The sequence below is a fragment of the Physella acuta genome, unplaced genomic scaffold, assembly GCF_028476545.2.
Source record: "Physella acuta isolate Inbredline_101_S28 unplaced genomic scaffold, ASM2847654v3 ptg001281l, whole genome shotgun sequence".
NCBI lineage: Eukaryota > Metazoa > Mollusca > Gastropoda > Physidae > Physella > Physella acuta.
Genome location: NW_026732796.1, coordinates 6,511 through 30,956, shown reverse-complemented (window position 1 = coordinate 30,956; position 24,446 = coordinate 6,511). Strand labels below are relative to the sequence as shown.

General features: G+C 33.1%; 4 protein-coding genes and 1 long non-coding RNA gene across 5 annotated transcripts; 1 reads left to right on the top strand and 4 right to left on the bottom strand.

Moving 5' to 3' along the window:
• Positions 1-5: 5 nt before the first annotated feature.
• On the bottom strand, positions 6-10,312 carry LOC131957944 (ubiquinone biosynthesis protein COQ9, mitochondrial). The gene is made up of 9 exons (XM_059322806.1): positions 10,224-10,312; positions 5,085-5,187; positions 4,871-4,992; positions 3,731-3,881; positions 3,416-3,500; positions 3,181-3,285; positions 2,904-3,059; positions 2,013-2,066; positions 6-1,708 (listed from the first exon to the last, which is right to left on the bottom strand). The coding sequence occupies exons 1-9, from the start codon at positions 10,297-10,299 to the stop codon at positions 1,670-1,672; spliced, it is 891 nt and encodes a 296-aa protein (XP_059178789.1). The 5' UTR covers positions 10,300-10,312; the 3' UTR covers positions 6-1,669.
• LOC131957942 (glomulin-like) lies at positions 6,193-8,807 on the bottom strand. The gene has a single exon (XM_059322804.1). The coding sequence runs from the start codon at positions 8,428-8,430 to the stop codon at positions 6,514-6,516; it is 1,917 nt and encodes a 638-aa protein (XP_059178787.1). The 5' UTR covers positions 8,431-8,807; the 3' UTR covers positions 6,193-6,513.
• Positions 10,313-11,099: 787 nt separating the features above from the next.
• Positions 11,100-17,025, top strand: LOC131957953 (transmembrane protein 231). Its single transcript, XM_059322822.1, has 7 exons — positions 11,100-11,245; positions 13,884-14,050; positions 14,149-14,277; positions 14,549-14,692; positions 15,018-15,099; positions 15,253-15,358; positions 15,717-17,025. Exons 1-7 carry the CDS (start codon positions 11,107-11,109, stop codon positions 15,895-15,897), a joined length of 948 nt encoding a protein of 315 aa, XP_059178805.1. The 5' UTR covers positions 11,100-11,106; the 3' UTR covers positions 15,898-17,025.
• LOC131957954 (uncharacterized) lies at positions 11,924-13,145 on the bottom strand. The gene is made up of 2 exons (XR_009389152.1): positions 12,187-13,145; positions 11,924-12,058 (listed from the first exon to the last, which is right to left on the bottom strand). It is a non-coding gene; the product is annotated as an uncharacterized LOC131957954 (long non-coding RNA).
• A 41-nt stretch (positions 17,026-17,066) lies between the features above and the next one.
• LOC131957952 (uncharacterized) lies at positions 17,067-24,136 on the bottom strand. The gene is made up of 4 exons (XM_059322821.1): positions 23,883-24,136; positions 21,227-21,444; positions 20,463-20,670; positions 17,067-20,048 (listed from the first exon to the last, which is right to left on the bottom strand). The coding sequence occupies exons 1-4, from the start codon at positions 23,956-23,958 to the stop codon at positions 17,095-17,097; spliced, it is 3,456 nt and encodes a 1,151-aa protein (XP_059178804.1). The 5' UTR covers positions 23,959-24,136; the 3' UTR covers positions 17,067-17,094.
• Between the last annotated feature and the right edge of the window lie 310 nt (positions 24,137-24,446).

Sequence of the window (24,446 nt, the reverse complement as noted above, 5' to 3'; positions counted from 1 at the left end):
CAATATTGATTGCTACACAATTTTTTTATTAGTGTTTTGTATTATTCCTTTAAACTCCTGTTATGTAAGGTTGATGCGGAAACAAGTATAAAGCCACTTAACACTTTGATAGTCTTAATTTTAAACTAAGACTTTGACACAAACTGGAACAGGTTCTGGCAAGAGGACTGTATTTGGTTAGGGATACCAATCTTCTTTTTCTTCGTTCTTAATTATTAGTGTTGAAGGGGATCGAGATTTATCTGCCAGTGAGTTTGAACTCGAGACTTTGTTCGAATTTATCAACCATGAGCTTTTTGCGGACTCGACCACGCCTTCAACACAATTAAGCATTACGTGTCCACTGGTTAAGCGCCATTGAGGCCATTGACTCCGATTTCAGCCTGCTTTTCTTTTTGGATTTGCTTCCATAGCCTTTGTCCAACCAAGAACAAACTACAAGGCAGCAGTTGTTTAATTTTTGGAGTTGTCTCTCCTAGAAGAGTGGCTGTCCCCAGCTAACGAGCCTCATCTGTCTGAGGGTTCGAACTCGAGACTTTTCGGTTTAGCAACCATGAGCTTTACTGACTCGACCACGGGATACCAATAACATACTGCAAAGTTAACATGTTAAAAAAGAAACACTTGTGTAAACCATAGCAACTTGTAATTAAGTATTTATGCAGCTTGACATAGGCTGAGATAGCATGCAATATTTAACAGACAAGGTTTTAAAAGAGTAATGGTGAACTACACAAATACTTTTTTGTAACTATAGTGAGAGGACTCAAAACTCACCATTGCTCTTAAAAATGCTTGAAAATGTACCAGTACAAAGCCTTAATTTATGAAGCACAAATGCTACTTTAGTAAAAATGGACAGTTTTCCTTTTGGCCTGTGATCATTTTGTACAACAAATAGTGCCCATATTTATAACTGTTAAAGTACACAAAGATTTTAGATTATTACAATAAAATACTTTTGAATATTAAGATGGGCTTTGTGATACAGTATACAGATTGAGATAAAAACTTCAAAGCCTATAAGTTAATTTTTCACTGTTCAGAGCAAAAAATTCAATCTAAAACCGCATTTACACTTGTATACTATACACGTCTAGAAATAAAAATATGCAGTAAGTGGGTAGCTCACCCCCCTCCCCCCCATAAGGTTCTGATAAAATTAACCTATGGCAAAGTTTTTTTTTCTAGACCTATACAGTATACATATTGCGGTGTAATAAATATAAATTATAAGAAGAAACATTTCTTTGCAAAAACAATCTTTTATTTTAGTTGTAAGTTCACACAAATAAAATAAAATATATTAAACTGCTTACTTAGAGAAAAAAACAATGCAGTTATTAAAATGATTATTTAAACTAAAGCTAAAGTGGTATTTTATACTGACTTTACCAGACTACATTTAGATCTGATTATACAATTTTCCTGAGACAAGTCTTGGGTTCAACTAAAAGATTTTTACCAAGTAACTTAAAAAAATATCCATGAATCCTTTTTTATAATCTTTGCAACAAAAAATACTATTCGAAACTATTTTTTGTTAAACCTACATTTAATTTTATCAATTTAGGGGCTATGTGAGCAAATTAAAGATCACAGTAATGTTTGACAATATTGCTGTGTACATAACTGTTACTTCCATACAGTTATCAAAATGCAATACATTTCATCTGTTTCTTGAATTCATTCCTAAAATATTGCGTCCCTAAAAAAAGAAAAAAGTTAATGTTATTGAAATAATAAAAGAAGGATCTTAAATGTATTTTAAATAAAATACACAAAAATAAATTTGCAGCAGTTTATTACAAAAATATGTTTCCTTCAAAATATTTTTAAAAAGAAAAAACTGTTAAAATGGTGGATAATGCAAAATATTTATATACTAGACAAAATCTCAATGACTAATTTTTTTTTTAATTCTGAAAAAAAATTAGTAATGTGACATGCAGAGCACATTTAAAAAGCATAAAGCTGCTTTAACCTATAAGAACTAAAGTAAAATAACTTACTGTAATGTACATCCCAGTCAAAGCTTCTTTAAGAATATCTGAGCTTTGTTCACACTGAAAAAGGGAAAAAATTGGTATTCCAATTATGATGCTCTTTTGTAACACAGATATTAAAAAGAAGAAAACTGTTAGAATGTATGTTACATTTGTATTAATTACTGTCACAGAGCAAAACCAAATAACAATAAGTAAGTTTTGAGATTAAAAAATGTGTAAAAAAAATTATTGCTTTAAAATCAAGGATACAATTATTAACAAAGAAAATAAATAATTAAAAATCACAGATGTAATTTATTTGTTAAAAATCTCAATGTTGAATTTTTAATACAACCATTTTCAGCATTTTTTATAGGCCTATAGTTCCTGGACAATTTAATTTGGCTTAAGAAAAATATATAATATGTACGCACTATACATTTGTTCCTGTATCCAAAGAATATGAACATCGGGTTACTTATGTAATACAGAGAACTAATACCAGGTTATTGACATGGATTGAAGCATCTACAATTTACATTTTTTATAAATTAGATGAAGGAGAGAGGACATTTAGCCATGTAACACAATGATAATGAACATCATGGCTAACTCAAGTCAGGTATGCAAACAATATTAGAGAAATATATGAAAACCAACCCCAGAATTTCATGAGGATGTTAAATAAAGATTCCATTCAAAATTAAATAAATCTAATAGAATGCCTAACATTAATTTAAAATTTTTAAAAATCTGTCTCCAATGTTACTTCAATATATATTTTTAAAAAACCAGATCTATGTGCTTTCATATTAATTCAAAATGAAAAGATTTTATATGATTCTATGAATATTAAAAAAAATTAATCAATAATTTGCCACACAATTGCATAAATTGTTAGGAAAAAATCTATACCTGTTTCTTGGCAGCACCAAACTTCTGTAATTCACTGAGTCTTCGATCCAGGAACGACCATGTTTCTTTCAGATCTTCTGATTTGTCTTGAAGCATGTAAATTTCTGACGTTTTATAGACCCCAGCTAATGCCAAACGCTTAGTATACCAGTTATACTGAAATAAAATATAAAATTCATAATAGGCTTTCTTCATTTAGAAAAAACTGAAAATAACTTAAAATTTGTGTTTTGCTATATTAATTGACATTAATATCACATCATTAAAAGCAACATACATCAACAGAGCGGTCTCCAGCATAATACCAGATCTCATCAGATAGATTCAAAAGATTTTTCCAAGATTCAACAGCATTTTGAGGTAAAGCTTGAATTGCCATTGCCTAAAAAGTAAATATACTAAATAAATAATGTTAACTGATTCACCTCACACAGAAGAGTGTATAGAATCACAATCAACTCATGAGTCATGCTAAAATTAAAGCACAAAACACAGCATAAAGTCAAATTTACCTGAGGCCAATGATCCAGATATGGAACAATCAACCTTAACCTGAACTCAATGCCATCCCTAATCAATGGTTTTGTTTTTGGCTTTCTGCAAACAAAATAAAAAAACTTAAAACTACAAGTTTTAAATAAACAGGAAATGTATTTAAGGATAAGTTGCTACTCTATATTATGTAAATAAATTATTACTTATGTTAAAACAATTTTGTATATTCTGATTATGAGTACACATAAAATGGTTGATTTTAGTTTTTTCTTTAGAAAAATAAACACTTTTTTATGCCACTATCAAAAGTAACAAATAAAACTAATACTTACTCTAGACCCTCAGCTTTAGCATTCTCAACCTCCTTTTTAAGAAACTCCCCTAGCTTTGTGTTATTTGTTACATAGAAATAGTTAATCAGTTCAACACCCCCTTTTGGAAACATTCCATGAGCGACTGAAGGCAACCCTTCATCTCGAGCACCTAAAAATTGAAGGAATGAAGTAAAAATTAAATCATTAAAATATGCTGCTATTTGTCTGACAAATGGTTAACTTCAATGTGTACTATTAAGGACTCCATGACATGAGTGTGAGGAGAAGAATGCAAGTTAGAAATCAATGCCCAAAAAAATGATAGTTAAACTAATGTAATTTCTGTTTTGCCTTTACCTCTTTACTTCTATTTAAATGAGGGTTGCATTTTATGTTAGTATGATAAAGTAGAACTAATTAGACATGGGGCCTATGATTAACTTTGTATTCAATATTATGTATTCAATAAGCTATATTTTAAGTGCATCATTGAATTCGCTTGTGAAATATAAATATTTTTGTACAATATTAGGATGTTTTCATAAACATGTTCTGTACATCTTAAAAGCATAGCAATCATACTTCGGCTAATTAACTTTTCCATCTTTCCCAGTCTGACCCAAACATTCCCATGTATCTGTTTTATAGCGTGATCTTCCATAATGATCTATTAACTCTGTAGCTCATTACCACCCAAACAGTAAGAAGACGATGTAATTAAAAAGACAGCAGTAAAGAAAATGAAGAAGAAATACAAATGAGACATGTAAGTGACCAACATTGCAAAAGTATAGTTGAAGCAATGGAAAAAATGCAACTGTTTATTAAATGCAATGATACATTTCCATTCAAGACACGAAAGTGAATTTTTAAAAAAATTGATCAAACAACTAAAATGCTAAGTAGTGCAGTAGTTCTACAATCTGTAAAAATGTTATTTATTTTTACTTTTTTGTTAGAAAAATAAGTTTCAATAAACACATTATTTTAATTCTCATCAAACTTGCAACCAAAATTAATTCCCTTAAGAATTTTGCTTAAAAGTCTGTGGGTAAGATAAGAAAAGTCAAAGCTTCCATTAACTTTAACTAACTGTCCTACTAAGAAAGAATAAATAAGCATGTGAAATGATCCCACTAAGAAACTTTTCGACAGTACCTGCTTCCAAAGCTTTCTTTGTCCAGCCAAACTCATGAACATGGTGTAAAGAGGCACTCAGGATTCTCTGCCTTATCGAATGTTCATATTCTGCTTCATTGGATGACTGGTCGGAGCTTTCACTACAGGAATAATAGTTATACCAAAAGGTTAGATTGCTTGAAAGTTTAGATGGGCCTTGTAAAAAACAAAAAATTGAAGATTTGGCAACTACCTTTGTGATGATTCAGCATCTGACTTTCCTTCATCGTTTGATCTCCTGTAAGCTGAGACAACAAAAGTGCGTCTGAAGAAAGTTTGAGTGCTCCATGAAGCTCCTGTAAAAAAATAAGTTCACTATGAATCACAATTGTATTAAAGTTCCAGTTGAGTATGCAGGGTGAGCCTAGCGAGGAAAAAGATTAGGGGAAAGTAAGGTTGACTCTGCATTTAAGAAAGGAAAATCAGTAGTTATTTATTTCAATAAATATCCCAGGCTGGAACATCATTTGTTTCTTGTTTGAGAATTTTTAAAAATAAAACTTCACGTTTGATAGTAATAAAAAAAAGTCACAAGGAAGTAAATTTGATGAATTAAGATCAAAGGTCTAAAAAAGTTCAAATGCTGGTGAAGATCTGCACCCTTGCAGTAAAAAAGCCTGAGATTACGATAAAATTAATTGCAAATCATGCCATGATCATCAACTGAAGCTAGTATTGTATTTCAATACATGCTTAGGCTTTTAAGAGATGAAAACACATTTTCACATGTACAGCTGTCAAATTCAAAGGTATCTCATTTAGTATTCACTATGCAATGGTGCATTGCTTTTCCCTGAGATTCATATGGGTAAGAAAACTATTCTCCCCCATGAATCACTTGTTCAAATGTTTGATTTATTTTAAGTTCTTCTAGAAGTAATTTCAAACCTTAGTCCTTTTGTCCATTGATGTTACATTCATTTGATTTCATTTTTTAGTTCTCTTTATTGTTATTCTAAAGTATTTGGAAGTTAGTATTTTTTCCAGAGTGAAAAAGACTGTTTTTGGGTGTGTTAGAATAATTCCATCTGGTGTTTTCATGATTCCCCAGCTTCTCTAATAAAAATCTTAACTTTTTGCATTGCTGCAGAACATGTGAAGATTTTTGTATTATTGAGGTGAATAAAGACTTATGCACATTTGTTATTAGTTATTGGGTTACATTTTAAAATAGATATTTTTAAAGCTAGTTTTAGAAATATTAATTTCTAATCCATCAGCAGAATTATTCTTACTAATAGCTAACACAGATAGATATAACAACCACATCTATCAATCAACAGCAATACAAAATATGGGAAATAAAAACAAAACCTATTGACCAAAGGAAAGAAGTTTAATACTTTTTAACAACTTAAATTGAGTAACTTGTACAATGTAAACTTATAAAACCTAGTACCAATATTACATTTTCACTTCTTTATTAAGTTACAAATTATTATCATCCTTCTTTATATTAAAAATGATCATACTTATGTAAGTAATAGGTTGTAATATTATAATGGATACTAGCTTAAGAAAGTTATTTCAAAACAGGATAATGAATCACAAGCAAAACAGAAACATTTGTAGCGAAACCCCTTCAAATAAATGCAAAATGACAAAACAACAGTAAAGTGTTTTTATTTGTGTAAATCCACAAGCTCTGAGACACGACACACAAGACTATGCATTACATAATGTGTATTCAGAGCTTTCCCAATGAGCTCTAGCTTTTCTTTCTTGTTCATTTCTGGCAAATTCATTCCACTGACAGACAAAGACAACTCTGTGCCCTTATGACCAAAAACATCAGAGTCCTTCCCTTGCTGGAGGTTTTCTTGTTCAAGCTTGTAATGAGCTTTGCTTAGATCTAAGCCTAATCTAAGTGGAGCAAGGAAATCTTTTTCTATCTGAGGCAAAAAGTCCCAAAACCCAGTGCTATTCAGAGCTTTTGGATCTGCCAGGATGATAAATCGAAGCATGTTCAGACAAGATATGATCTGGTCGGAGTTTTCAAGCATATCAGTGGTTTCTTTCTCTGGTAAAGCTAGTGCCAGTTTCAAAATTCTATGCAGCCTTTTGCCAACAAAGAATGATTCCTTCTCAGGTAGTGAAGACGATTTAAGGTCCTGTGACATCTGCTTCAACTCTTTAATAGTTTCACTGATGTCATTTTTTATAAAGGTAATGAGATACCCTTTCAGACCGGAATGTGAACAAGAAGACAGAATATTAAGGTAGATTTGGTAGCGCCCACCACAGTCAAACTTCTTGATCAACATGGGAAAGTTGTGGGTGGCCAAAGTCCTGTGATCTCTTACAGGACATTTGATCATGATGTCAATTAAATCATTGATAACAAGCATAAACCCTGGATTGTCCAGACTTTCTGAAGACATTGCACCATTCTGCACTAACCCAACCATCTTCTGACAGAGAACAAGTCCCTTGTAGTTAATGGGATAGTTAGTGTTCTTCAGTAGCACAGACATGGTATCCAGGTGAAATTCCAGCATATACTGGTGTCTGTAGATAAAAGGAAACTTATCTACCCCCAAGTTTTCAGCATGTATAAGGTAACTTAAACACCCATAAGCTAAAGGTGTGATATCCATTTTAAAATCCCAAGTCTCTACAATATCTGCAATGTCTTCTTCGGTGGTATTCGTTGCAGCTAGGCTCTCATTTTCTAAATTGTCTAACTCTTCAACATCCAGCAATTTATTCTTTACATGGCTATTAGCCTGTTTTGCCTGAAGCTTTGCATTCCTAATAAACCTGTGGAAATCTGTTTCTAGCCTACAGAGCAGCTTCACTGCCAGCTCTGCACACTGTCGACTATCTGACTGGGCCTTGTCATGTTCTGTGTTGTATGTCAGAACAAGGTAGCACAGGGGATGATCAAACACACGAATCAAGTGTTTCTTCAAAACTAAGCTTTCCTGTCTGGACGTTTTTGTAAAGTTTTCAGATAGAATATCAACCCTGTTAATAAAAGGCTCAAGAAATTCCAGGAATGATTCTAATATTGTAGACAGACGAACTACAGTTTTATCGGCGTGGAATAATTTAATCTCTTCCCCCTCCAACTGTACATTTTCAGGCACAGGTAATGACCTCAGGTGAGCTGACACAGTTTCCAAGGCGATGTCTAAAGAATGAAACAGCTTTGTTGGAATTCTTAGAAGCGTTGTCTGAATGAGAGGAAGAAAACATCTAAACTTGACATCATCTATGAAGTTGTCCACTTGTTCCAGTAGTGCCAGCAGTATTTCTTTAGGGTTGCCAACTTTGACCAAGTAAAGCAGACATCTATTGCAAATGTCAAAAAAGCCTTGATTGCTCTCATTGTTCTCAGAGGTTACACATGCTCCAATTTTCAGGATCAGATCCCAGAAAATACTCTCCTCTTTCAGTTTGTGCTCTAGTATGTAAGTCTTTAGTGACAGGGAATCTTTTTCCTCGATGCATTCTATAATTCTAGCAAGGAGTTTATCTGGATCGCCAATCTTTTCAATAACTGGTGGCTGTAGCTCAGTGCTCTCTGGTGCCCACATTTTAAAACTTTGAACTATATTTCAACTAATTCAATCTTGACAGGTTTATTCTGGCAAATAGAAAGAGAAAGTAAAGGAAGATTAAATTTATGATTGCTTCAAAATGTAATTTTTTTTTTGCAAGTTTCAGATTTCCACAAGTTTTATTTGTGATATACAGCAATTTAAAATACTACTCAGTTTTAAATAAACCAAACAGGGAAATTATGTAAATAATACACATATTTAAAAAGTAGTCAATGTGTGTGAATTATGTAATAAGCAATCATAAATAGAGATCCCCTTTTCATTTCTTTCTTCTTTAAAAATAATGAGGTCAGTAGGAATTCTTTGCAAATAAATTAATAACGTATTAGTAAAGGCCTACAAATCAACAATTTTATAGTGCAATCTATTAGATTATAGACCAAGTTACTGTCCTGATAAATCTTGTTCTAAGTAACAATAATATTTAAATACATAAAAATAGTAACACTTCTAAGTAGGTTATATACAACTTCAATAATTTAAAGTTAAGTGTCATAATAAATTAATGCACCAGAGTTCCTCTAGTGATCAACCAAATAGGGGTCGGATGGTTTTTAAAAAATAAAATAGGTTGTGATAAGAGCGCCGGTCTTATAAAAAAACAGCTCACAATATTTGATTTCTTTTTTCATAGACTGATAAACCTAATAATGCTTCACCTAATAATGCTTTCACTTACTTTTGTACCAACTACGTTGATATTTTAAAAGTTCTATTGGTAATTGAATCTATATATTTTTTCTGTTGTTTTAAATTATTTTGATCATTTACTTCTCTAGTTTGTGTCCCTACATACAAGAATGTCTACACAAATGTTATGTTATGTCTTGTTATTGATTGTTACGTCCCTTGTGTTATGATTATTATAGTTGCGTCCCTTGAGTCATACCTTTAATGTGTCATTACTAAATTTAATTAACATGTTTTTTATTTGGTTTTGCGATCTATTAATTAATAATAGAATTAATAACACGATTAAAAGTGTAAAATATTTATTTTAGTTATTAAAATTGTATTAAGCGTATAAAATATGATCATTACTATAGCCGGTGCAGGCGGCTGCAGGAAAAAAAAGATCGCAAGTAGTGATGCCACTAAAACATGAATATCTCAATCTATAGGCCTACATAGGAAAACAAAATGACCATACATATTAGAGCAGAATGGCAGCGGAGTAACATAGTACTTTGGGTTTGTTTCTGTGTGAAACGGTTACAAAATAGAGCCCGATGAAAGTTAAGAGTTCGTAATTTTCCGATATGTGTGATCGGCTGTGGAACTTCACTCTAGATCTAGATTATCCATTGTTTTTGCATGTAGGCCCTATCGAATGTGTTTATAATAGATCATGTTAACATGAAGCAGTGAATAAAATTAGGCCTCGTGTGCCTACTAAAAATATTAAAATAAGGCTGCATTTGTGCGGATCGCTCTGCTTTCTGTTAAATCTTCTCTCCTGTTCGAACTTGGAGGTCCACTGTTGACTCTACCACACCAGATGTGCTTGCAAACGAAATATTAAGCTTTTTTAATCAGAAGATGGCAAATCCCAAAATTTTAGAATGCGTCCTACGGAATTCAAATAATACTCTGAACGATCGACGATCCGCGTAGTCACTTCGTAAAAATAAAATCTAAGACTAAAAAATTTTTAAAGTAAATTAAAAATGTTCAATTTTTAATGTAGAGCACATAGTGCAAGGCTAAATGTACATCTCCGAAAATGAAAACGGCTACACCAAACTAAAATCAAATAATTAACTAACCGCAAGACGAAGTCAAGTACTTAGTCGAAAAAAACTTGGCTAATCTGCGGTTTATCATCCGACAACTAGAGGCCATTTTAAATTGTATAGAATCTAGATTCTAGATCTAATTGCCAAAACATGCCTGAAGTCAGCAGAGTACATATTGCCAAAACTTATTGTCTAAACTTATTATCAAAATAAAGCTTTTTAAGTTTTAAGACATAAATGTACAGCTTAATGATTTTTTATGTTTATCATTACCATTATTAAACAGTATTTTAACTTACTGATGAAGTGATTTAGGCCTATACTATAGTAATTAGTAGTATTATAATATTATTTTGGCCTATTTCTATTTTTACTATTTTATTATGTAAGCTTAAAATATCTATTATATTTGTCTTACTTAGTCGTGTGGCTGTCCAATTAAGTAAGTTTGAACTAGATCTAGAGAAATCTATGTTAAAGTATGCTTAGACACAACTTTAGGTCTGTCCTAAAATGACACCACAAAGACCATTCTTTATAGTGTAAAAAATCTACTAAAAAGTCTAATAGGCCTAGTGATAGGACTACGTTTTCCTTAACTCTTATTAAAGAAAATAATGCGTATATTTAAAACTCCACACACACACACACATATATATATATATATATATATATATATATATATATATATATATATATATATATATATATATATATATATATATGGCATAGGCTTTAGGCCTATATATATAATTATTAGAACCACACGTAACAAACATAACTGAAAATATGGTAATATAATTGGACAAATAGGCTAACAAAATGTAGTTTTCTAGATTTAAAAAATATGTCGGTGTATTTTGCATGACTGCGGTTTCTTTAAAACTTTGCTGCGAAACTGTTTTGTTTAAAAATGGCGATATACGAGATATTTTCTCATCCTGAGTTACGGCGATACAAAACGTCTATTGTATCTAAAGCGTCGCTTTTTATGTTTCTGATACTGATTATCACATTCATTCCACCGTTAATCATTGTCTATAGAAGCTATGGTTAGTTATTACGGGTTTTCTTTAATTTAAAAAGCATTTTAAATGTGTCATGAGGAAATTCCAATAATAAGCAAGTTTAATCATGAATTTAATAATTAATTGTGAGCACTGAGCAAGTGCTTATGAGAAAATTTCCGTTTTTGTCCATTAAATAAAAGTTTTGTATCAATCCAAGTGCTCAAAATTCTTAGACCCAATTTTCCTAAAACATATCAAACATATAGGCTATCTTTTTAATTGATACAAATACTTCTGTGAGACTGTACACTGTACAAGTTATTGTTTGGGCCTATAAGAAATTTTTATTGACTGATACTTCTCTGTTTCAGGCATTGCCATTGCAAAATGAGCATTTTATATTTAGGAAGCATCAACAATTAGCCTATTTATAATATTTCTTATATGGCAGGAAACAGATTCAACCCTCAAGCATCTACTTTTAGGGTCGATTTTCGCCAATTTTCAAAGTAACAAATATTGACATATTATATATCAATTTTGTTGCTTAACAATCGAGGAATTCAAAAATATAAAAATTAATAGCACTAGACATTTACATCACGTTCAAAATGTAGATTAACCACACTCACTCAACTGAGATTTTTTTTTACATCTAAATGTAGTGAGGTCCAAAAATCCACGAAATTCACAAAATTAACGATATAATTACACAGAAATGTCACTTAGGCATACATTTATTTGTAATTATGTCAAACTTTACAAAATATACCAGTTTATAGCTTATTTCTATAATTATTCTTGAGAAAAAAAACGACCGCCCTCCCCTTTAAAATTCTGGCTTTTAGAAACACTCTGGGGAAGAAAAAAATAGAGTTAAATATAGAAGGTCTATATAAAAAACATAATTAATAAAATATGTCTATATGCCAATTTTTAATATAGTTGCAGCATTTACATGGCTAATTATAATTGTTTAGTACTTTGAACATTAATTTAAAGTTACGACTGTCTGTGGCGTCATTCAAGTGTAGTGTCAGTGTAGGTGAACAGGGTGTTAGGGCCTGATACGATTTCATTAGAATTGGTAATGAACAGAATGTATAATTAGAACTGGCATATAAAAACAATGTTGATAATAGATGCAGTTGTTTTAATGCTACTTATAATAGATCAAAATGACAAACATAATTAAAACCTAAGAATCTGGAAGCGGTGACCTCATTTTACTGACACGGTTGTCAAATAGTAAGTGAATAGATCTAGATTTAGAATCTACGTAATTTTGAAAATACGCTAGTTCTAGAAGCAAAATCACTTTTAAAAACTGAAGTTAGTGATTAGATCTATAATGAAATTGAAATCAACAACTGATATGTAAGTATCTTTTGATTTAAAAAAAAAATACGCTTAGTTCTAAGAAAAAAAATTCTATGGTGTACTCGATCCCTATCCCAAAACGTGCCAGCCATATCGCATGCGTAGTCATCTACTCAGCTGCTTATCAAATCGATGAATTTTAAAATTATATAATAAAAGTAGGTCACCCTAAAAAAAAGAGTAAAATGGCTCCCGTTTTCACGACAGCCGTCACTCGATTCATAATTTACAGAGTTATAAAGTTCTACTTTCTTTTGGCTATAGATTTAAAGAAATATTAATTTGTTATTTCTCATGCGTTCCAACAATTGTACCTAATTTTAATAAACATTAGATTAGTAAGGACTCGATTCTTTTTAGAATTAGCCCTCGACACTATACAGACTATTGCGAAGAAACAGACTCGCGCGAATGTCGTGCGTAGGCTGGTTCAGTGGCGAAGGTTAGAACCCAATTTGCGACGGAAAATTTTTACTTTGAAATAATTACATTATCAATTAATTTCGATTTAAAACAAATGGCTTAAAGTCAAAAGTAAACTAAAATTTAAAAACTTTGTTATTCGCAGTGTGCTCAAGATTCTCGTGTTTTAAAGATAAGTCTAGTTTTACTACGTGTGCGTGCATGGTGCGAATACCGATTTTCCGCGACAGAAAATCATTAAAAATATAAAAAAAAGTATCTACGGCAAAATAATAATTATATTTTACAGAATTAAATAGATTTAACTTAACTGTTATTTAAATACATGCTTCGGAGTAAAAAAATACAATTTTATATCCGTAAAAAATTAACTGAAATTCCCGCTTTCAGCGACGCCGATGTGTCGTAATTTTTGGCAGTCATTTTGTTCAAATTAAAGTAAAAAACGCATTCAAATATACTTTTTTTTACTTTCATAATTTACAGCAATCATTTCTAATGAAAAATCCATAAAAAAATAATAGTTATTTTTGCAAAATATTATTTCTTACCTCATTAGTGCAGTACACGTACTTTCCAAGTAGATCCATTCCGTCTAGATTTGCATACTTCGCATCCTTCGCCGCGGCACAAAATGTCATAAAAAACGAATTCCACAAAAATGTTGCTAACGAAGCTTGTAAAAACCTTGCTCTATATATCAGTATAAACAAAATCCCCGAACGATGTCTGGTTAGAAAGTTTATGAACGGCGAAGACCGAATATGCATTTTGCGGTACCAATCTGTTTCCTGCCATATCTGATTATGTGGAGCACACAATACTTCAAATAGGCCTATACATTTTGATATAAAGATATCATTTTTATCTTTCACAGGATTTTGGTTACGAGAAGCAACATATAGGGAACAACCTAATATTGCTTTTAAGAAAGAACTTATTTTGCTTTTGGATCTTCAGAATGGACCTAAGACGATTGTTTATAGTACCTTTCAACAGTACAACCAGCTTCTGCAATCACAGCTAAGAATTCCAATAGTAAAGGTATTTGCCATGCCACATCTTTTTTTAGTTTTTAAAAAAATTCAGATTAGTTAAAATAATGATTTACTTTTACCAATATTTATTGAATAAATCAACAGGCAAGAGAAGATGATCTTAATGGTGATGGAAAGTATGACCGTTTGAACCTGGACCTTGAGATACCAATGGCTGGAGAGGATCAAGTTGTTGGAACAAAACTTCTATTATTTTTTTATTACAGATTAAGGGTAAAAAAAGTTACCTTTCAAAATGAATCTTTTAACATTAAAAATACTTCTTAAAATTTGATATAGAGTTTATTCAAGTGTAAATAATACAGCTAACATTTCTGGAAGTGGTTATCTTCTAGTTTACAACTTTTATTCTTTAGCATTTGTTATTTTAAAAAAAGCAGACCGCATTTCATGTTTTAATCTTATGTTTGTAGTTTTATAGCTCTATTTTATACTAGTTAATTTATTATTATTCAATGATCATATTTTTTCTCAAACTGAACAGAAGTTTTCTCAATTTCACATGGAGTCACTAGGCTATATTGAATACACTTCTTGTATTCCTGGTGCTAGTCTCCATGTGTTTGGGGATCTAAGAATGAGACAAAAGCAGCTGCTGGGACATAGGGGAACAGATGTTAGATTTAATGTAAGTTCAAAGAGGTTTACTATTTAGATTAAATATAGTTTTTAAATTATATTCTTTGTAAGTAGGGATGCATCCTTATGTTGCATTTTGGTTGCAAAAAAAATATTTACCACTCTCTGGAGGATTGGCCCTCATTTTAAAAGTTTGCATTAATTATTGTTAATTGAAATAATTATAATTTAAAAAAAGTTGTATTGTATAAATAATGTTCCACAATATAACAGTAGCTTGTGATCACTTTCATGTCATAAAACTACTCTAAATCTAATGTATTTTAAAATTCTGTATAATTCTTATCAATTTAAAAATCAAAAATGCATTTCAGGATACTTTAGTAAACCCTCTGAGTCCATATGCTGATACATATTCCTTAGCCACAATTTTTAGAAACTACACTGACAGAAATGGTAATAAATTGAGTTATTCAACACTGTTTTAATAATTATTTTCTTTTGTCTTGTGTATTATTTATATCTAGTTACAATGGAATAGAGTATATTGTTAGTAATAGATAAATATATTTCTAACATTATATGTTTCAATTAATATCTGCTCTACAGTTACAACCGTTTTGCAAGACGCCAACAAAATATGGGCATCAGGACGTGCAGCAGACACTCCATTTAAAATCTCTGCTGTTATTAATTACCCAGAGGAATCAATTTCGTATCCTTTTGCAAAAGAAAATTGTAAAAATATTGTAATTTTATTTTTGTCAAAATAAATAAATGAAGGGCAAGGATTGGTCTAGTTAGCTCTTCAGTTTAATAAAGAGAAGCTGGAGATTGTGATGGCTACTTACCCTCCTTACAAGTCTAAACATAGCGCATTTTTAAGCTAATTGTTTTTGTTAATTTTTTTTTCTTTTATCAGTTTTTTTTAACCTACACTTTCTTATATTAGTTTTGTTTTAATTTTATTTTTTAATCTCGAAGTAGTAACAATACTATGCTTTTTAAAACTAAATACAAATCTTATAAATCGTTTGATTTATTTGTTTAAAATTTCTTAACCCCTCTCTCAGCTATACTCCTGGCTTCTGGAACCTGATCAAGTGGGGTTGGGTACAGTATGTCTCTGTGCTGCTCATCTTCCTCTACATCTTCAACAAGGTGAAGATCTTTGTATTCCAGCATCAGCTGGTGCCCACTGTTGTTGAAAGCCCAGGCTTGATGCACAATGGGATCAAGGACAAATTTTCTTAAGTTTGAATATTTAAGAATCTCAGGTTATCTGTCATTTTTATGCAAAGTTAAGTACCAATCTTTTGTGTAGTTTATGTCAAAGATGTCTAAAATAATTTTACAAATACATCCCAGTTGGGAAAGACAGAAATTATTCCTCAAAGTAGTTTTTAAAAACCACAGTGGCCTTCACTCTTTGTCAACACCTTTTGATGAGAGTTTATTATTGAGCCTAGGAACACATACTATAGTTAGGCTGACATAGAATGACATTTATAATAATAATTAGGCTTGATAATTAATTTCTAGACTTGTGCATAAATGTAAAATGTACTTTGTAATTTCTATCTTTCAAACTTAGATATACAGTCGCTAGTTATAGTGGATTCTAATGTAACAGAGTCTTTGATTTATTAAGTCTACCATGACTATTTGATTGTTCAAATACTTTTTATATTTTGTAGCATTGCAATGTTTTATGGGAAGAATTCATTGATATTAATGTGTCTTACCATTACCAGCTTGTTAATAGTAATATGTACAGTTACAAAATAACATGGAATATTTTTATAGAAATTTTTAATTTTATGTACATTCCTGAAACATCTCCATTTTTGTTTCAAATCATTTATTGTCAAAACAACTTCATAATCCGTCCAAACTATTCATTTGGTTGTATATCAAACATTTAATTCTAATACATTGTTTAAATCTTTATAAAATATATTAATACTTGAAGCCATACAGAACAACTTAATTTATCATTAGAACAATCTAATTTATCATTTTTCTTTATGGTGTGTAGTACAGAGTTTGAAAATATATAATTTTAATAGTTGTAGGATCTTCTCATTCAAATAAATGTGTAACATTTTGTTTGATTGCACTAATTTGATTACAGCTGTAATCACAGGTGAAATGTATCCTATAGTTCCTGAAGTGTTTGAGTGATTGAATGAAATAAGTACATGCAGTGATGTGTGATGCAGTTATGAAAAGATATACACATGTGAAGAATAGTCAGAAGCCATAAAGATGTGTACAGTATATTGACATGTATAATGAATATGAAAATGATTTATGAATTTTTGTATTAGCACTAGTAAAAACAAGTACACAATTTTAAAATATAATTATATATCACATTTCTTAATTATTTTGTAATAAATTAAAAATAAAGTTAATACAATATGAAAATTGTTTGTTCCCATATTCAAGCTACTGTTTCTCAGAAGTTATTCTGCAGACTTCAATGCTGTGTTTGTGGAGGTATCGTTTCTGAGAAAACGTTCTCCCACACTTGGGGCAGGGGTAGCTGCGTGTGGCCACAGAGTGTATCAGCATGTGAGAGCGTAGGTTAGATCTGTCAGCAAATGCCTTGCCACAGGATGGGTGGGAGCAGAGGTAAGGCCTTTCCCCTGTGTGAGTACGCATGTGACCCTTCAGTAGCCAGGAGCGTGTAAACATACGACAACACAGTGGACACATATTATCACAGCGGCTGCTTTTAGAACCTGACGACACTGTATTTGACCCACTCGAACTTTGAGCAGTGTCTTCACTGCCTGACGTAGGGCTCGGCCATTTCCTCTTCCTTCCCCTTCTCTTCGGCACGATGGCAGAATTTACGGCACCTTCGTCTGTTGCCATCAGAGTAGCATCGCTACCCTCTGCTTCTGTGGTTTTGGAGAAAATGTTTCTGGGACTTTTCATGACCTTTGACTTTGGTTTGTCATACCTGTGGTCCTTACTAAACATGTTCACCTTACCCTCAGCTGGTACCAACTCCTGTGCTGGTGCATTCATTAACATACCTTGCAAATCTAGTCTTGAATTGAAGGATTCTTTCGGACTGGATAAATGAGGTAAAGTTTTTCCTTTCTCCATGCCCTGCAGGAAGAGTGGGGGAGAATGGGCCACATTGCTGAGTAAATCAGCCGCTGGTGTGGGGAAAATGAGACCTTTGTTGTGGAGGTTGTGGGACTCTATGGGACCAAATCCTGGGATTTGCAAGCTGCTAGGTTTAAAAATATTCACCCCACTGTCAACATTCTCTAACTGTAACAATGCAGCAGTTGAATTGTCTGAAGTCTTGATGAGAGGGCGACTGAGGAAAGCTATTTGTAAATTAAGAGTGCATCTTAGATCATTTGAAACCATCTGAACACCATTCTGGAAATCTGGAACTGGAGCCTTTAGGTGTGTATAGTCCATAAACCCAGGAGGAGAGAGAAAGACATTTTTTGCCTGGGGACAGCTACCCTGGGTCGTTTGACTTCTCTCGTTGGCTGTTGGTAGTGGGGTTGCTGTTGTTTGCTTCGTCCCTTTCCTGTTCTCACTTGTTTGGTTAAAGTTGATTTGAGACATGGCTGAAGTGGCCAGATTTTTTCTGAAGATTGGAAATTTATTGGGTGCCTGAGCTTGCATGAATGCTGGAGGAGCACTGTGACACATCTTGAAGAGCTGAGCTATACTGTTTGGTCTGGAACTGCTCTCTGCCATTTGACTGACAAGCCTTTGTTTGAACTGTGGTAAAGATTCTTGTGTAGATGTACCACAGCTGCTGGGGGCAAGCTTTAGCTCATCATATGCAGGCATGGCTGTGTATAAATGTTTGCTTGGGTCTGTGAGGTCACCTGCTTTTGATGCTGAAGGACTGGGTTCAGTATTAAACTGGTGGCCATGTTGTGCCACATAAAGGCATTTAGCTGTCCCGGGTGTGGTGCTAACATTTGATGTTTTAGTGAACGTAGTTTGACCTTTGTAGCTGTTTATTATAAAGGAGCTAGTTTGGTGTGAAAGCTGACCTGAGGTATCATTCATCTCATTCCCCACAGATAAAGCAGGATTACTATCAATAAACAAGATGTTTTTCTTCTCTTCACCCATGGACTGCAATGGTCCAGTGGTTACAAACACAGGCGTGTTGGTGCCAAAAGTTGCCACCCGCAACTGTCCAAATGCCGCATTAAATGGCAAGATGCCAGGAGTGGTTGGTTTCAGCTTTGGCAGCCTAGACTTCACTTCTTTGATGACACTAGTCACCAGATGTTGACCAGCCTTCACCTTGCTAGTTGTATCAATATTTTCTTTGTTTTGTTGCAAAAATTCAAGGTTTTCAATCATCTGTTTGGAATAAGTAGAACTTTCATCTTTTGTGGAGTTCAGACAATCAGCAGCATTCATTAAATCTCCCTGAGTCAAAACCATCTTTTTATTGTGTAAGTTAATCTTTAACTTTTTAGAAAACTGATTTGTCAGTTTTAATGAGTCTTCTGTGTGGGATAAAAAATGTTGTAACTGATGTTGGCTGATGAAGTTATTATTTTTCCCCAGGGTTTCATCATTTGGAGTACCTGTCTCCATATTTTCTTTATTAGTATCCAGACTTTGCTTTAAGACAACGTTCAAATTATTTGATACACCAAACCCTTGAGCCATGTCCTTGTACACCTGTCCTGCAGTGTGTAGTTGACCAAGATTATTCTGATCAGTTTCAGTCCCTTGTTTTCTTGTAGACAATTTGTGAAGCTCTTGTTGGTTTGAGGCAAATTTGTAAAGCTCTTGTTGGTTTGAGGCACATTTGTAAAGCTCTTGTTGGTTTGAGGCTGGGGTAGAGTTTGGATGCTGTGTGGTGGCTGAGATGCTTGAGATGGTTTGAACATCTGTATTTGGACTTTGTTGAACATCAGATGATAGTTTAGGGACCACATCATTTCCTACTTTTGTCCTACCTGGGGAAGCATCACAATGAGCCTGTTCTGTAGGATTAGAGCCAGTTCTTTGGTCTGTATCACACTGATTCACACTAGCCTTACAGGTTGTGTTCCCAATTGTTGTATCATTGCTGTTTTCTTTTGAGTTTAAATTCTGAATTCTAGAAATTTCTGATTGCAAATTTCTGCACTTGATGATTGAATCCGTGTGAATGCTAAAATCAGAGTTTGTTCTCCTTATAATAATTTTTCTCTCTTTCTTTGTGTTTGATTGATTTACTACACAGTGCTGTGGTTGACTAGTATGTGACTGAATTGGTTCTTTCTTGTGAATCTGTCTTAGCTTTTGGTTTTTTGATTCCTCATTTTCCATTTCTTTTGTAAGACTTTTTTTAGTACTTGGTGAAATATTTTGCTTTGTGCCAACTTGCTTTCTGGTATTTTCTTTAGAGTTTGCTAGAATAAAAATATGAAATAAATTAAAACACTAAACAATGAGGTATTGTCTAACAGTTGAAGAAAGATTATCATAATAACAGTTGAGGCTATTTTTTCCTGTTTTGTAAGTATATGTGTGTTTGTAATAATTATGTACAAATGAATAAAATAAGATTTGTAAGGGAACTTGAAGTATTGGCTGATACTGTTGAGCAGTGTATATGTGTTAGACATGTCAATGTGTGCTGTCTTAAACCTGTGTAGGTGTGTTTTCATTTTAAAAATTCATTTTAGTTAGATATTCCTAATACATTTCTCTAATTATTTAAAAAATGTCTTCAATTTGTTGCAAATGTAGTGTATATATGTTGCATTTAAGAGAGTGAGATTGAAGTAAGAATTAGAAACATGACTTGGCACAAGAGAGCTCACCTAGGGCAGATAACTCAGACTGACTTCTTGTCACAACAGTGTCACTTGTGTTTGAGTTGAGCCTCAGTCCATCCACTGGGCAGTGGCTTTGTTTATCATGTCTGTGGTGCAGATTCCTAGGCAGGTGGTGGGATCTATGTGAACAGTCGTGATTGTGGTTGACTGGGATTGTTCTTGGCCCGTGCTTTGTTGAGCGAATTCTTGACATCTGAAAGATGGTTAAGTTGAATCAAAACTGTTAGCTTTATCAAACTTTATGACCAACTGCACTCTTTAACTCAAGATGTCAGTTTGAACAATATTAATTACATAGTATATTTATCTTAAATATGCACAGAATTGCTACAGTTGTATTTATTCAGCCAGTGGCCTATTACTATTAGTGAGAAAGTTTAGCATTACCAAAATATTCAATTAACCATATTAAATTACAAATATATTCTACACTCATGAATATAAACATACCAGGTTAACTATATTACACTATTAATAAATATAGTCATACATACATACATACAATCTTAATCATGTTAAACTACTACATTCATAAATATCAACATACCAGGTTAAAAATTTTATGCTGATATTTTTTTTTTATAAACTACCTTACTTCTTAAAATGAACATATCAGGTTAACCCTATTAAATTACTATACTTATGGATTTCAATGCATCAGATGAACTCTACTAAACTACTTTAATCCAGTACATTGACATATGAGATGAGCCACATTAAACTACCAATGAGCATCAATAAGTTCTTACTCTCATGCCTAAGTAGAAACGAGTGACTAGACTGAGGTGATGATATGACCGGGACTTGGTTTCTCTACGCTTGACAACCACATTGTTTCTTGTAGAACCAGGGATTTTCAAAGGCAGTTGCCATGGTAACAGGTAGTCATGTAAGGATTTCCCACCTGGCTTTGTCTTTGAGCGAGTTGCCATTTTAGTGGGTCCCATCATGTCTTCTAGATCATTGGCTGAAATACAAACATCACCATTTTAGTGGGTCCCATCATGTCTTCTAGATCATTGGCTGAAATACAAACATCACCATTTTAGTGGGTCCCATCATGTCTTCTAGATCATTGGCTGAAATACAAACATCACCATTTTAGTGGGTCCCATCATGTCTTCTAGATCATTGGCTGAAATACAAACATCACCATTTTAGTGGGTCCCATCATGTCTTCTAGATCATTGGCTGAAATACAAACATCACCATTTTAGTGGGTCCCATCATGTCTTCTAGATCATTGGCTGAAATACAAACATCACAATTTTAGTGGGTCCCATCATGTCTTCTAGATCATTGGCTGAAATACAAACATCACCATTTTAGTGGGTCCCATCATGTCTTCTAGATCATTGGCTGAAATACAAACATCACCATTTTAGTGGGTCCCATCATGTCTTCTAGATCATTGGCTGAAATACAAACATCACCATTTTAGTGGGTCCCATCATGTCTTCTAGATCATTGGCTGAAATACAAACATCACCATTTTAGTGGGTCCCATCATGTTTTCTAGATCATTGGCTGAAATACAAACATCACCATTTTAGTGGGTCCCATCATGTCTTCTAGATCATTGGCTGAAATACAAACATCACCATTTTAGTGGGTCCCATCATGTCTTCTAGATCATTGGCTGAAATACAAACATCACCATTTAAGTGGGTCCCATTATGTCTTCTAGATCATTGGCTGAAATACAAACATCACCATTTTAGTGGGTCCCATCATGTCTTCTAGATCATTGGCTGAAATACAAACATCACCATTTTAGTGGGTCCCATCATGTCTTCTAGATCATTGGCTGAAATACAATTCAAACATTACCATTAAAACTTTTTGTGTGGAGGTGATTATCTCAGAAGTTTTCATAAAGCTTTGTTTTTAATTAATCACAGGTAAGGCAGTGGTGGGGATTAAATGACATTCAAATAAACTGGCCCAACGGAGAAGAAAAGCCCCCACCTTACTCCACCCACTTGTATTTGAAAATAGAGCAAAGGCAGGCAAAAATCCCACCAAACTTTGTCAAGACGCTACAATATTAGATTGGAATATCCAGCATAGAATCACCATCCCACAAATAACATTTTACCTGTAGGGCTATACACAGTTGGGTTATTCATACATGACCACTTACCAGTTTGAGTGGTGGATGTCAAGTGGAAAATGTATTCTAGCTACACTTGTGTGTAACACTACATCATAAAAATGACAAAAACATCCATTTTCTTTGTAATTGTAATTTATTTTAAACTGTTTCGATTAGAGCATACTCTGTGTTGTAATTTTAGGAGTAGGTTTAGTGGATAGTCTTTGTGAAGTCATTTTATAGAAGAACTCCAAAGCTAAAAAATGAACGATCTTGCACTAAGGGCAACTACCTTGTAAAACCATGGATTGAGTTATCGGTCCTGTTTGATTCTAAAAGTAATATTTAGAGACGTGGTTTTCTCAAAACAAAATAAATACAAGTGAAAGAGTTGAATAACGTGCATACGCCTATAACCATTAAAAAAACGAAGAAATTCAAGCGTATAAAGGGACATCAGGGTTGACATCCTACATTGTTAGTTAAAATCGTCAATCATCACTGGTGTGACTGCTTCATTAGTTATCTTAAGACTTTGTATGTAACATCTAGAGAATTTAATTAAGTAAATAGTTCAATTTTATCATAAGCGTGAGTTTTTTGCCTTGAACCAGATTTTCTTCTAGGCATCTCTTCGGGGAATGGGGGGGTTGAGAGGTGGATGCCCCCCCCCCCCCCCCCCCCCGAACGAACGAAATGGAATTTACATAGAAAATATAATACTCCCCCAAGAGAAAAAAGTCTAGAAGAAACACTGTCTTGAACTATTCTTCAATAATTTTATAACACTTTTTAACTATATAGTATTTAGACAAATTAAAAAAAAAAAATAACTAATACTAATAATAGGCCTACTTTTATTTTGATTTTAAAAGTAACAAAAAATTAGAATTAATGTAATTTGCATTTCAAGTAAAAACAAAGGAAATGTCAGATTTCTAAAATGTAAACATTACATTTATTGTTGTTATTACTATCTAGATCTAGGCAAAATATTGCTTCAGTGAAGGCAAGTCCACACATAAGTGTGATGTGCGACATGACTGCGTCACACTCAGTGTGTGTAAACATGTCTTGGTCGCATCATGTAGATTTGAACCATATTAGCTTACACATTTGTATAATTAATATAATCTACAGAATAATAACCCTCCAATAAGTCTTAACAAAACAAAAAAGCATTTTATTTGTGTTCGTGAAGAATGGTGCGCAAAGTGTGTACAAACAGCGGGGATGAAATAAGGTACAAAAATATGGAGTTAATAGTATCAACTAATTAAAATACAGATATGGTCATTAATGTCACTTACACTTATCTTGATTGTCATCATCTAATTGCTTTCTTGATCCATAATTCCGCACAGAGTAAATAAAAGATTTCGGCATCGTGAGGGATTGGCTTCACAATGCTGCGGCATCACCCATGGAGAGCACTGCCTATGCAGATGACGTCACAACCTGAGCAAGCCATGGAAGTGCGTGTGATACAAGTTCGCGGGGAAACTTGAAATGTGACGTCTCTCTACTAGCAAGCAACTATGGTGCGCCGCGCAAAAATCGGGAATTCGTGATGTGTACATTTAGATCTCTTTATAGTGCATGGCAACATGTCTTATAGTTTCTAGTTACTTATACACCCAGTATACAAACATTGATCCATCCTTGATTCCATGTTATTGTTATCGTCCAATTATTATGACAAAACTACAATCAAACTACTGCATCCAACTACAACTTCTGATAATGATGTTTGAACAAATTGTGTTCCAAATTTTGACGTAGATTAGATTTTTTCGGGTAAAAGTTAACCTTTCTAACCCAGCGGTCCACCGGGCAAGTAGAGTTCACGTCTTTCGATACCCTCGGCATTTGAA

What these genes read in the sequence shown, in the direction of transcription:
- LOC131957942 (XM_059322804.1), bottom strand. Translation starts at nt 8,430, where the DNA reads ATGTGGGCACCAGAGAGCACTGAGCTACAGCCACCAGTTATTGAAAAG.
- LOC131957952 (XM_059322821.1), bottom strand. Translation starts at nt 23,958, where the DNA reads ATGCCGAAATCTTTTATTTACTCTGTGCGGAATTATGGATCAAGAAAG. An exon ending in TGATGACAATCAAGATAAGT is followed by an intron (nt 21,445 to 23,882) that starts GTAAGTGACATT and finishes TTTGTATTTCAG; the next exon opens with CCAATGATCTAGAAGACATG. An exon ending in GTTTCTACTTAGGCATGAGA is followed by an intron (nt 20,671 to 21,226) that starts GTAAGAACTTAT and finishes ACCATCTTTCAG; the next exon opens with ATGTCAAGAATTCGCTCAAC.
- LOC131957944 (XM_059322806.1), bottom strand. Translation starts at nt 10,299, where the DNA reads ATGGCCTCTAGTTGTCGGATGATAAACCGCAGATTAGCCAAGTTTTTT. An exon ending in GCTAAAGCTGAGGGTCTAGA is followed by an intron (nt 3,501 to 3,730) that starts GTAAGTATTAGT and finishes TTTTGTTTGCAG; the next exon opens with AAAGCCAAAAACAAAACCAT. An exon ending in TTGGTGCTGCCAAGAAACAG is followed by an intron (nt 2,067 to 2,903) that starts GTATAGATTTTT and finishes TCCCTTTTTCAG; the next exon opens with TGTGAACAAAGCTCAGATAT.
- LOC131957953 (XM_059322822.1), top strand. Translation starts at nt 11,107, where the DNA reads ATGGCGATATACGAGATATTTTCTCATCCTGAGTTACGGCGATACAAA. An exon ending in CATTGTCTATAGAAGCTATG is followed by an intron (nt 11,246 to 13,883) that starts GTTAGTTATTAC and finishes TATCTTTCACAG; the next exon opens with GATTTTGGTTACGAGAAGCA. An exon ending in GAACAGATGTTAGATTTAAT is followed by an intron (nt 14,693 to 15,017) that starts GTAAGTTCAAAG and finishes AATGCATTTCAG; the next exon opens with GATACTTTAGTAAACCCTCT.